The 12,135-nt window shown below is 44.4% G+C and overlaps 1 protein-coding gene across 2 annotated transcripts in view; it reads right to left on the reverse strand.

Moving 5' to 3' along the window:
- Positions 1-12,135, reverse strand: part of ABCC3 (ATP binding cassette subfamily C member 3) — an 804,906-nt gene that overhangs the window by 441,256 nt on the left and 351,515 nt on the right. For both annotated transcript variants that reach the window (XM_069654461.1, XM_069654462.1), the window contains exon 7: positions 4,183-4,314. In XM_069654461.1, coding sequence (XP_069510562.1) covers positions 4,183-4,314 — 132 coding nt within the window. The remainder of the gene's footprint in view (positions 1-4,182; positions 4,315-12,135) is intronic.

Below are 12,135 nucleotides of genomic sequence, written 5' to 3' on the forward strand. Positions count from 1 at the left end.
GTATCGAATATATCTACGGGAGCTGTTGCACTGAACGCATTGGTACACGGCTACTACAACTATGGGGTACATAGACACACCCAATCTTCTCCTAGCAGCACTAAACGCCTGCCAATTGGCAATGATGGAGAAATATATCTCCATAAAGGTAAACCCTACTCCACTTACTTTGACGCCCGACACCTGTGATGGCATCCCAGTAGAATTTGGAGGCTCTGTATCCACCACTACTGAGCCCGCTGACTTTCCTGACAATGTCCCAGTACACAACAGTCTGCTCCTACCATCCGATGATAAAACAGATTTGCTAATCCCTAGAGATGAGGTGCTTTCCACTCACCCAAACAACCCCGACTTACATAAAGATATCATTTTGCATCTCACTCTCTCATGACTTTGGGACACCATCCCAGTGATAGCTCGACTGCCACTTCCATCAACAAGCACGGTACTGTAGTCAACAAACCATCTCCTACCTATAAAAACCACTCAGGGCCCATCGTAGCCTCCCTGTTCAACCCATTGAAATGTGCCTTACTTAATACAAGATCTTTGAACAAACACTCTATGGACATCCACGACTACATTGTTAATTTCAACCTGGATCTCTTGTTTCTCAGGGAAACATGGATTACCGAGGCCAGCGGACCTCAGATAGCCACAGCCACTCCCGAAGGAAATTACATCTGCTGTCATAACCGCACTCACGGTAAAGGCAGAGGTGTTGCACTCATCACAAAAAACACCTTACGTTTTTTTGAAAGAGTATCGAATGCGACGGCTGTGAAATACTCCTCCTCAAAATGTCGCACACTGACTGGCACTGTCTGAAACATCTGCTTGTTTACCGCCCTCCACCTGTGATGCCTAACTTTAATGGCAAAATTACTAACATCCTTAATGGCATGATTGAACCAAACCGCTCGACACTTTTAGTCGGCAACCTAAACCGTTGGCATAACAACATCCTAGACAAAGAGGCTTTGGACCTCGATTTAGTCCTGACCAACCAAGACATCAGAGTACATAGCTGTCAACACACCACAAAGTTCACATGCTGGATTGGGTGGCCTCTAGAAATCTTACTGTAGAAATCTTCAGTACAGCCTCCTGTATATGGTCCAACTACTTTCCCATTACCTTCACAGTAGGTGTTCCATCACCACCCCCAAAAATCACTAATCCTGTAAAAACAATAATGAGCCGAAATTTCAAAAAAATAAATGGAAATGATCGGCAGTAGCGTATATCATATGTTATGTCAGTAACATCAGACCTTGACTCTCCTACCATTCTCGTTGATCAACTCGCCAGCACACTGAATGACATGCATAATCAACTGGCACACATACACCCCAAACACGTGAGAGATAATGTGCTACATAGAAGCTGGTTCACTGAGGAACTAATACCCCTTAGAAAGGAAAAGAGAAGGGCCAGAGCAAAATGGCTCAAACACCCGTGTCCTACCAACAAAGCAAATTGGAAAGTGTATCAAAAAGCCTACCGGGAACAAATGGTTGAGGCCAAGTGTACTTTTCTCAAGGACCAAATTGAGAAAGCTGAAAATAGCACAAAAAGTTATTTGAAGTCTTTAAAAAGCAGGAAAAACCATCAGCATTGACCCATCCCTCCCCCACCCCCAACACTTACTCTGTCCAAGATTGTGCTATGGCACAACAAGCATTCCAAAACAAAATAAACACGGCAAGGGCAAAGATTCAGAGAAACGTGGAAAGCCTTCCCCCACCCCACCATTAATAGAGAAGGAAACAATAAGCAAGACTCGGATTGAGTTTCATTTCTCCCCTATTTCTGTGATCGACTTGATCAAAATCCTAGCCTCCTTACGCCCAGCACTGGCCCGGAAAAGCTCATCCCGCCAAAAATAATCTTGGAACACAAAGAAATCTTTGCCCCTTTCTTGACTAGATTTGTAAATACCTCCTTCTATCATCGCATGGTCCCTGGCTCTATAAAAACGACCACTATCTCTCCACTGCACTCAGCTGCACCTCGCTAATGCAGAGATGATAGTACCTAGTATCAGGTGCTCCTTCCCTTAGTGTTGGCTATTAGGTGATGTACAATTGCTACCTCTATGCCAAAACATTTACTTTGGAGCACAGCTAGGAGAGCAATGACATTTGAGAAAGGGCACACAGCTTGTGGGTGCTGTTTGGCTATTGGCTTATTCCTATGGCCATTAATATCCATCCACTACCATCCACTCCCTTCCCAAAAGACATTCTTAGGGAGCATCTTTAAGCTAGCCCCATCAAGAAGTAACACCAAACCTTGGCCTGCCAGTGCTATTTCTAAGCAGGCAGGAAGGTAGTAGTTTAATTGCAGTTGTAAATGCCCTATTTGTGTAATAGAAATTATCTGTTCCTTGCACTGATGTCCTGTTAAAATCAGGCACTGGCAAAGTCAACATATTTGGTTTTTGCGTAGGCGTGGAGTAGGCATTGGTCAGATACTGCTATCGTATGCCCAGGTAATTCCAACAAGTGCCATTTTAGTACCAGGTTGCACCCTTATGACAGTGCTGGACAATGTCTTTCCCATACTCACACACAAGCCAACACTGTTAGCTTTGCCAATATGCCTTGTAGAGAGCAGCAGTGTGGACAGTCATAACAGAGGATGTCTGGAGCAGGCCTGATCGGCAGACAAGACACCCTTTTATTTTGTAGCCGCTGTATACTTAGCCAGTAGAATGATCACACCCATGATCCTCCTTCCCTGGCATGACACCAGGCAGACAGTTCATGCGTGGATGTGGCAAGTGCAGAGGACACCTGGATTGGAAATAGCTAGGCTGTATTGATTGCCAATTCTCCAACTTTCTACAACATAGGATAACAATGATGTAGGTTAGTGGCCATAAAGGAATTCCTGACTCAATCACCTTGGTCCATGCTAAATAGGCTTGCAAAAGATGAGTGAAGAAGCACATACCAGGTTTTGTTGGGGCACCAGAACGCCTAAAGTCCTCTAAAGTTAGTGCCATAAGGGGCATGAAACTCGAGTTGGAGCTTTTAGGGGGCATGGCCTGGCAGGGGGTTGTTGCCGAAAATTAAGAGGCAACAATTGCCTCATCCGACTGTTGCCTGTTAAGCTACGCCCCCATAAAAGCCCTGGCTCGATTTTGCAAGGCCGTGGCCTAACAGGCAGCATTCAGGTCAGGTCTTTTAAATGCTATGCTGACCCCCTGCCAGGCACCCCTTTCACTGGAGATGCAGGGATCATCTCCCTGTCACCTGGGATGCGACTGTGAGGATCTATGTATTTCTAATGAAAGGGGTGTGTGGCAGGAGGTTGGCTACACAATGAAAAGGCAAGGCTTTACAAAATAAAATAAAAAAGCGCCTATTCATGGTGTCGCCGACCCCCCTGCCAGGGACCCCTTTCATTAGAGATGCAGGGATCATCACCCCTGCATCTTTACTGAAAGGGGTGCCTGGTAGCTGGGTAGGGGGCACAATGAAAATGTGAGGCTTTAGAAAAATAGTCCTGCCTTCTAGCAGTCTGGTGGGCTGGGGTTAGCAGGGGACTTTAGGGAGACCTGGCAAGGCCCCATCTCAGAAGCAATTTTCGAGCCTGGCAGGCTCAGCCCCGGCTGGCCCCAGCCCACTTATAGCCCTGCACACAGTACAGGAAAGTAAATGTGACGATTTTCAAAAGCAAAGGTTTCCAGCAGGAAATACAGCCCAGATACAATACATGAAGTTACGGTTGCCAGTCAATTCGTCGAAAAAAATTGGTCGACCAGACAAATGGTCGAATCAAATTGGTCGAAAACCATTTCGTCGAAATTTTTTTTTTTCTATTTTAACCCTTTTTTTTTTTTTTTTTTTGCTGGGGTCCCCCCCCAGCCCCCTTTTTTTTTCTCTAAAAACCCCTTTTTTAACTAAACGAAAACCCAAAAAATAAATATATAAATAAAAAAATGTTTTCGACGAAATGGTTTTCGACCACATTGCGTCGACCAAATTGCAGTCGACCAGTTTTTTTTCGACGAGTTGACTGGACACCGAAGTTACCACTAATGGTGACACGCCATGCTGAGATGGAAGCGTGTGTTTTAACTCTCCCTTCCTGTACCAGAATGTATTATCACAGTGTGCAGGCCAAATTGCGAAAAGAATAGTATGCATCTTGTATAATGTCACCACTTACCCTTTACAGCGTGCCTTTTCCTTTTCCCACTCTTTGAGCAGCTTTGTGACTACGGCTTTTGACGTGTCGTCTTCGTTAAGAGGCCACAAGTCCTTATCCTCAAGGGGCCTTCTGTAGCCCAGAATCGCCATGCTGTATCAAAGCAGACAGAGTGTAAGATCAGACACATCCACACTGTCCCCGTCACACATGACATGTTCCGAGAGGAGCCAATGTCAATTCAATTGCTTTCAGATTTTAGGGAAGACGCAAGTCCAGGCCAGCTCAGTGCGCGGCTGGTTCAGAAAACACCTCGCGGCTCAATTTCAATAATAAAACCGCGTTTTATTAATGTTTTTGATCTGATTGAGTCCTTAACATAGGCACATGCAGAGACCATTTTGGTTTTTTGTACAACGCAGTTGAGTAATTCTGTGGTCGTAAGTCTGTGGCTCTGAAATGATTCAGAATTTTTGGCAAAGGTCAATAGATGGCTTGGCTTTTTGCAAGCTCCAGTGGTGTCACGTATACGAAATCACACACACAAACACTTGTCATTCATGCACTTCATATATACAACCAGATGTGTGCGAAACTGTATTCCTCAGAATACAACTCTCTTCATTCTGTGAAAGTGAGTGCTCAAACTATATATTGCACCGTTTTCAATGTAAAGATCTGTAGGTTGTGTGTATTAAGAGACCTGGCGCATCCTGATGGGTAGAAAAGGCAAACCTATTCATTTGTGCACCTAAAAAGCATCATAAAGTTTCTACATACAAAATGCACATTTTTATTAAAAATAACCGTGCCTGCTTGGCTTAGAGACCCAAGCTAGGGATGTGACCGAGCAGTTTGCGCTGGAGTGAACATTTTTTGTGGGTGGGAGCAAGCCTGATTTGCACATAGTCTTTCCCCTTTTGTAATGGCTTGGCAGGCAAAGAACGAAGGTCTGGAGGGTTGCCCAAAACCATGCCAGAGGTTAAGATTAATTTTAAACTTTCCAACCATCTCCTCTTTTGTTTTGCTATAGTCATCCCGAGTGGGACGGGTATGCCCAGACGTGGTCCCATGCCTGCTGGATTTAGGTGTCTGCTGGGCCTAGAGACCCAAGCTACTCATCACTAATAAGACCAAACCATGCTGAAACATGTTTGGGGATGCTTGTGGTCTCATGAAGAAGGGATGTGACCTAGCAGTTCGGGCTGGACTGCCCCTCTTGGGGTGGGGCCAAGCCTAATTTGCATATGGTCTTTCCCCTTTTGTAAGTGCTTGGCAGGCGAAGAACGAGGGTCTGGAGGGTTGCCCAGAGCAATGCCAGAGGTTAAGATTCATTTGAAAATGTAATCACTGCTTTTGTTTTATTTATAAACAATCCGTTATGATTCATCAATTGATGTGCTGGCCTCGCACAGATGTAAAGTGGTAGGGAGGGTTTCGGGCGAACGGATGCTACGTGATTAACATAAATACTGTAACAAAAGGTTGTGGCTTAGTTGTTGTCCCTAATACTCTCATTTGAAATATTGAAAGCAATTCTGTGACCAGCAATTGGTGCACCAGAAAGTGTTGATGACAAGTGTGTTGTCCTTCTCATCAGAGGAGGGGCACCTTCTTCAGGCAAGTGCTAACCCCCTGGAAGTCCTGTCAGTGGAGGGGCACCTTCTTCCGGTCAATGATAACCCCTTAGAAATCTTGTCAATGCAGGAGCACCTTCTTGAGGCCAGTTCAAACTCCTTGGAAATCTTGTCTGTGCAGGAGCACCTTCTTGAGGCCAGTTCTATATCCTTGGAAATCTTGTCAGTGCAGAGGCACACTCATCAGGCCATTTAAAACTCCTTGGAAATCTTGTCTGTGCAGGCAGGGGCACACTCATCAGGCCAGTTCTAACTACTTGGAAAGCTTGTCAGTGCAGGGGCACCTTCTTGAGGCCAGTTCAGGGCACACTCATCAGGCCAGTTCTAACTCCATGGACATCTTGTCATTGCAGGGGTGCACTCATAAGGCCAGTTCTATCTCCTTGGAAAACTTGTCAGTGCAGGTGCACCTTCTTGAGGCCAGTTCTAACTCCTTGGAAATCATGTCAGTACAGGGATGCATTCTTCAGGGAAGTGCATACCTCGTGTGAATCTTGTCAGTGGAGGGTCACCATCTACAGGCCAGTGCTAACCCCTTGGAAATCTTTCCAGTGGAGGGGCACCTCCTTCAGGCAAGTTCCAACCCTTTTGAAATCTTGTTAGTGGAAGAGTACCTCCTTCAGGCCAGTTCAAACACATGTAAAATCTTGTCATTGGAGGGTCACCATCTTCAAGCCAGTGCCAACCCCTTGTAAATCTTGTCAGTGGATGGGCACCTTCTTCAGGCCAGCTCCAACCTCTTGGACATCTTGCCAGTGTGGTGGGACCTTCTTCAGGCAAGTGCTAACCTTTTGGAAGTTGGCAGTGTATTTCACCAGTGGTATGAGAGGACATGCAGGTTGTACATTCGGTTGAAATGATACAATCCTACCTTACAACACGTCACAGGATTTATTTCTTGCATTTGTTATTTATTTATTAAATTTGTTATTCGCCTAGACCCGCAGGTATCACGGCGAAGTTACAGACAGCTTAAAGAATTTCATATGCAATGTTACATATCCATCAAAATAGTGATAGCAGTGCATTTTAAAACTCTTGTTGCAGACATGTTAGGCCACTGGGACATATAAATAGGAAATAGGACCAACATTTAATGTTGCAGTTTGAAGTAAGTCGGGAACACTCTGGTGCCCTGGCTGATTGGGAATAGCTGAATTTCGTATTTGTTGAACAACCAGTATTTCAGTGCTTTTTTGATACCTAATAACGTGTCCTCATTTTTAATACTAAGTGGTAATGCATTCCAATGAGTTGGGGCTAGGACTTTGAAGCTACTTCCTCCTGCTCTATTATATTTGTATTGCAGTATTTCCAAAAGAGCCAAATTATTGGATCTAAGGGTCCTACAAGTAGTTTCTTTCTTGATGGTGTTGTTGAGGTAGCTAGCGGCTTTGTTTGTGATGCATTTATGAACGACACATATTATTTTGAAAATGATTCTAGCTTCGATAGGCAGCCTGCGATTTTCTCGCCTAATGTTGGATATGTGTTCGGATTTCTTTATACCTAAAGCCGCTCTAAGGGCTTTGTTCTGCAATAGTTGTATCTTGTTGATGTTTGTTTTAGAGGTTCCTAAAAGAAGGATGTTGCAATAGTCCAGTTTCGTTAAAATCAGCGCTCTAGCCAGAGTGATACAGTTTGTAGGAGTAAAGAATTGGCACCTGAGTGCGATTTGTTTAGCTGTATATTCTGTTAAGGAGGATAGGGCTGATATTTGTTTATGTATAGTGAGGTTGGCGTCTATATATACCCCAAAAGCTTTGACTTGCTTGAGTACTGGGATCCGGGTACCGTCTATGTTGATGTGTGAGTAGTCTGGATGTAGGGTACTTATTCTTTTTTGTGAGCCCAAGATGAGAACCTCAGTTTTCTCATCATTGAGACAAAGGCTGTTTAGAGCCATCCAATTTTGAATGATGCGTAGACTTTATTGATGGCTTGGGTATTTTGGGTGTAGTCCCCGTAATGGGGATGAGGATCTGGGTGTCATCTGCAAAATGTGTGTAGATGACACCCATATCGTTTAGAGCTGAGAATAGGAGTTTAGTATATGCGTTGTAGAGGGCGAGGGGGAGGCATGATCCCTGGGCAACTCCTATGGGAACCGCTATAGGGTCAGCTGCGTCATTTCCGATGGCAACTCTGGATGTTCGATCAGTTAAAAAGTATTTGATCCAGAGTGTGGCGTTGTTTGAGAAATTAAGTCTTTTTTTTAGAGTTTCACAGAGTTTGTCGTGGTCTACCAGGTCGAATGCTGCTGATAAGTCCAGCAGCCTTAGGGTAGCCATTTTTCCTGTATCTCTTATAGTATCTAATTGGCTTTTCAAGTCCAGGAGGGCTGTCTCAGTACTATGGTTAGGCCTGAAGCCGGATTGTCTAGCCCTGAGTAGGTTATTTTGTTCAAGGTGGGTTTGTTACTGGTTGTAAGCTAGTTTGTCGATGATTTTGAGTAGGAAGGGGATGGTAGTTATGGGCCGGTAGTTGGTGGGGGCTAGTGGATCTAGCGTGGGCTTTTTTAATAGTGGCGTGACCCACGTTTCTTTGATGCTAGCTGGGACCAGATTAGAAATGAAAGAGGAGTTCACAAAACTGGTGATTATGGGGGTGAGGGTAGAGGCATATAGTTCGACTAGGTGTGCTGGGAAGTTGTCTCTTATGCAGTTTGATGCTCTCAGTTTGGTTATAGTATTTTGTACTACTTCTTGGGAGACTGTGGCGAAATTGAAAGTAGGTGTAGTGTCTCCTATGTGCTTAGTGATTTGGTTCGACGTGATATGTTTATCAGATAGAAGATTTCTTTTGGAGATCATTTTGTTTTTTAAGAGTTTGATTTTAGTGGCAAGGGCATCTTGAAAGGTGGTACACCATTTTTTACTCAGTTGAACCAGGTTAATTAGAGGGATGGGATTTTCCAACTCTTTAAGGATGGAGAATAACTCTTTTGTATCAGAGGAGGCATTTCTGATCCTGGTATTCAGTGCATCTGCTTTCTGTGCAATGATGGCTGCTTTATAAGTTTTATTAGCGGTGTTGAATGCGTCTGCGGCTTCTGGAGTGTGGGTTTTGTTTCAACGGTGTTCGAGCAATCGTTTAATCCGTCTAAGAGAAACTAATTCATCGTTAAACCAGAAAGAGGATTTTTTGTCCTTGCATCTGGTTTTGGTGACACAGGGTGCTAGGGTATCTATTGTATTAGTGAGGCAATTGTGGTAAGTGTCGGCCAGGGCACAGGGGTTCTCATTATTAATCCTTTTGTCATTGAGGGCGATTACTAACAGTGGGTTAAGGTTTTCTGCTGAGAGTTTGCGGATATTTCTAGTTAGGCTGTCATATGCCTAAAACATGGGGGTGTAACTGTCCACACAGAAATCTGCAGCAGCATGAAGGGACCGCCACTTTAACAGAAGGAACTCTAGGTGTGAAAGCTTCACTGCACAGATAACAAGTCTGAAACAGTTGCCAATGTGGGAGTAAATGCTATAAACACAGGTCACTTTCTTATCCAGTTGTGTTACCTGGGATGTCTTGAAAATTATGGTGTTATGTTATGTTATTTGGCATTTATATAGTGCTCTACATATCATTGGTATGATCTCAAAGTGCTGGTAGGTTGAACGCCCTCGAAGATCGCAGTCCAGGTCAGTAGAGAGATAGTGTCGTAGGGTGCGTGGGTGCACCAGTTATGTGTGCAGCCGATGTAATTGCTTGATGGTAGCTGCTTCCTAGTATTAGGTGTGGTGGTGATGATATCAGTTGAATGTGAGCGGTCTGGTGGGTGGACACCCAGAATGGGTTCTGGCTATGTTAGTCCTGAAAGACGCTTATGTGAGCAGCTCGGCCGGATTGTCATGGGATGCTGTGTTTTATTAGGGTGATGGGGTGTTCATGGGGAGGTGTTCATATGTGAACAGCTAGGCTGAATTTATTGACGGGTATAGCTGTGTTCTAATTGTGTGATGGTGTATAGTAGAGAGTACGCGTAGTGATATGATATGATGGTTCATCCTTAAAGCGCGCAAGACCAGGCACACAGTAACAGAGAGCTGGGCTTACAGCGACAGGAGGGGGGGCTGCATAAAGATACAGCTTTTCCCTACTGAAGACTTCAGCAGGGGGTTGGACAAATCAGGATCTTTTATCAGGCCTGTACACATACAATAACCCCTCCTTGGATTGGCCTCAACAATTCTTAATGGAATGTCCCATATACTTAGGGGGATTCTGGTGAGAATCTCATAATAAGAAAAGCTTGTTGTGTGCCTTAGCACAGGATTCAGTGATATCACAGCAGTAAACAACTTCTGCAAGGGGGCTGGAGACTCTATGGAAGGAGTGATGGAACATAGCTATAAACTGGTGATGGAGGCTGAAAGGTCGCGGCACAGAGATCCACCTATATGCACTGACAGCAGTCCTGCTGGAGGCTTTCCTGGCAGTTCTTAATCCAGACCAACACGAGGCAAGTCTCTTCTCTGGGTAATTGATTCAAGGTTTGCTTCATTCGGTGCTTGTGTACATGTCTATTTATGTGTCATGTTACGGTGGCTCGTGGTGGGATGTAACACCATTGGCTGAATCGGCATGAGGCTGGGATGATCATTTCTAGTCAGCGGCAGCACCTGATGGTGAGGTACAGACCTGTAGACCTCTTCCTACTCATTGGAAGAAGTCATTATTTTGTGTGTAAAAGGACACATGTGTGGGTTAAGGGGTGATTAATGTCTCCGCAAAGCCGCAGAGATTTGGGGGAGACATTGAGAAGTGTAAATAGCGTTGCAGAAATCATTTTAGAATTTCTTAGCATCTAGGTATTGTAAGACTATTTCCACTTCTCAATGAATTTTCCAAATCTAGACATGTTTTAAATAATGGCAGAGCAAACCCCAAGTTACTGAACAAATACCTCTCGCTGGGGCAGGTGGGATTTATTTCAGTCTAGGTGGGACATCCTGGATGGATGGCGAGCAATTCCAGAATCACCCGCCTTTCCGTGTGGGTGATTTGGAAAACAGGATGGTCACCATGTCTGCTGGCCAGTGGCGCTCTGGATGAGCGGGAAAGAAATTACATTGCTAGGCAGAGCATTGTTATGTTAGAGGTTGTGTATCATTCCGGTCAGATGGGGAGGGCACTTGTTATGTTAGAGGTTGGGTATCACTCCGGTCAGATGGGAGGGCACCGTGCCCTTGGCCCAATGCCAGAACACGTGCCTGGAAGATCTGGCAGCGTACCAATCAACATCACCCACATTAAGACATCAGAAGCTGGTTTCCATTTGGGCATTGCTTCCTATTCCACCACTGATCTGCGTTGATCTGACTTGGATTAATATCGCGCAAATCCGTAGGGAACCAGGCAGAAGTTGCATCTAGGCGCAGATTTTCAAATCACAGAAGAAACATAAAACTATAAAAACAAAACGATTGAAACAAATGGGTTTTCATCTTTTTTCAGCAGTGAATCATAGAGGTTATCTACTGACACAGCAATGCTGGAACTGCCAACAGCGCTGGCCGTGGGATGGGGCAGAACAGATTTGCATAGGATATGCCCATTTTCAAATGTGGCCAGGGTTGCCTGGAGGGCTGAATGGTGTGCTCTGAAATCCAGGGATGTTTGAGGTGTGCAGTAATACAATTGCAGCAAACAAAGTCATCTGTAAATGGTATAATGGGTCTGGGGGTTGCACGGGTGTCCCCCACATCCATTACATGGGTTGTGGTGGCAAAACCACTGCCTTTTTGCTGTGATTCTTTCTGTAAACAGGAATTTTTGCTGCGCTTTTAACACATGAAACCCTGTGCTTTCTTCCTGTTACTGCATATTCTGTTATGCGGTCCCAGAGGATATTTTATTTTTCTTAATAAGGGAGAAGGCTGTTTCAAAATTCAAAGAGAGTACAATATAAATGACTATTTGAGAACTGTCCTGTGTGTGAACCTGACACACTTTGACATGATACTGGCTTCCAGACAGTGTCAGAGCAGATTTATAAATAGAGGGGGGAGCATAGTAACAGGTCCTAATGAGTTTAGGGCCCTTTAGCAATGTGCATGTAATGGATGGCATCACACAGAATAACTCCAACTCCAAATAACGGAACCGACTGAGGAAGATTTCAAAGTACTGTTTTAGTACCTGGATAGACTGCCATTTTGGTGAATCGAGTCCAACTAACTAGTTCTTACAGTCACACAGCATCTTTTAGTGAGCATCAAATATAAAGCAAATATGTTAAGTGTCATTACGTGTCTAAACAGGCCTACATTGTGCAGCCACTTTGGACATGTTTTCTTATTTTGGCATGGCATTATTAAATGCAAAGCCAAAAGGT

This window comes from Ambystoma mexicanum, chromosome 3q (assembly GCF_040938575.1).
Source record: "Ambystoma mexicanum isolate Mex_15411 chromosome 3q, UKY_AmexF1_1, whole genome shotgun sequence".
Taxonomy (NCBI): Eukaryota; Metazoa; Chordata; class Amphibia; order Caudata; family Ambystomatidae; genus Ambystoma; species Ambystoma mexicanum.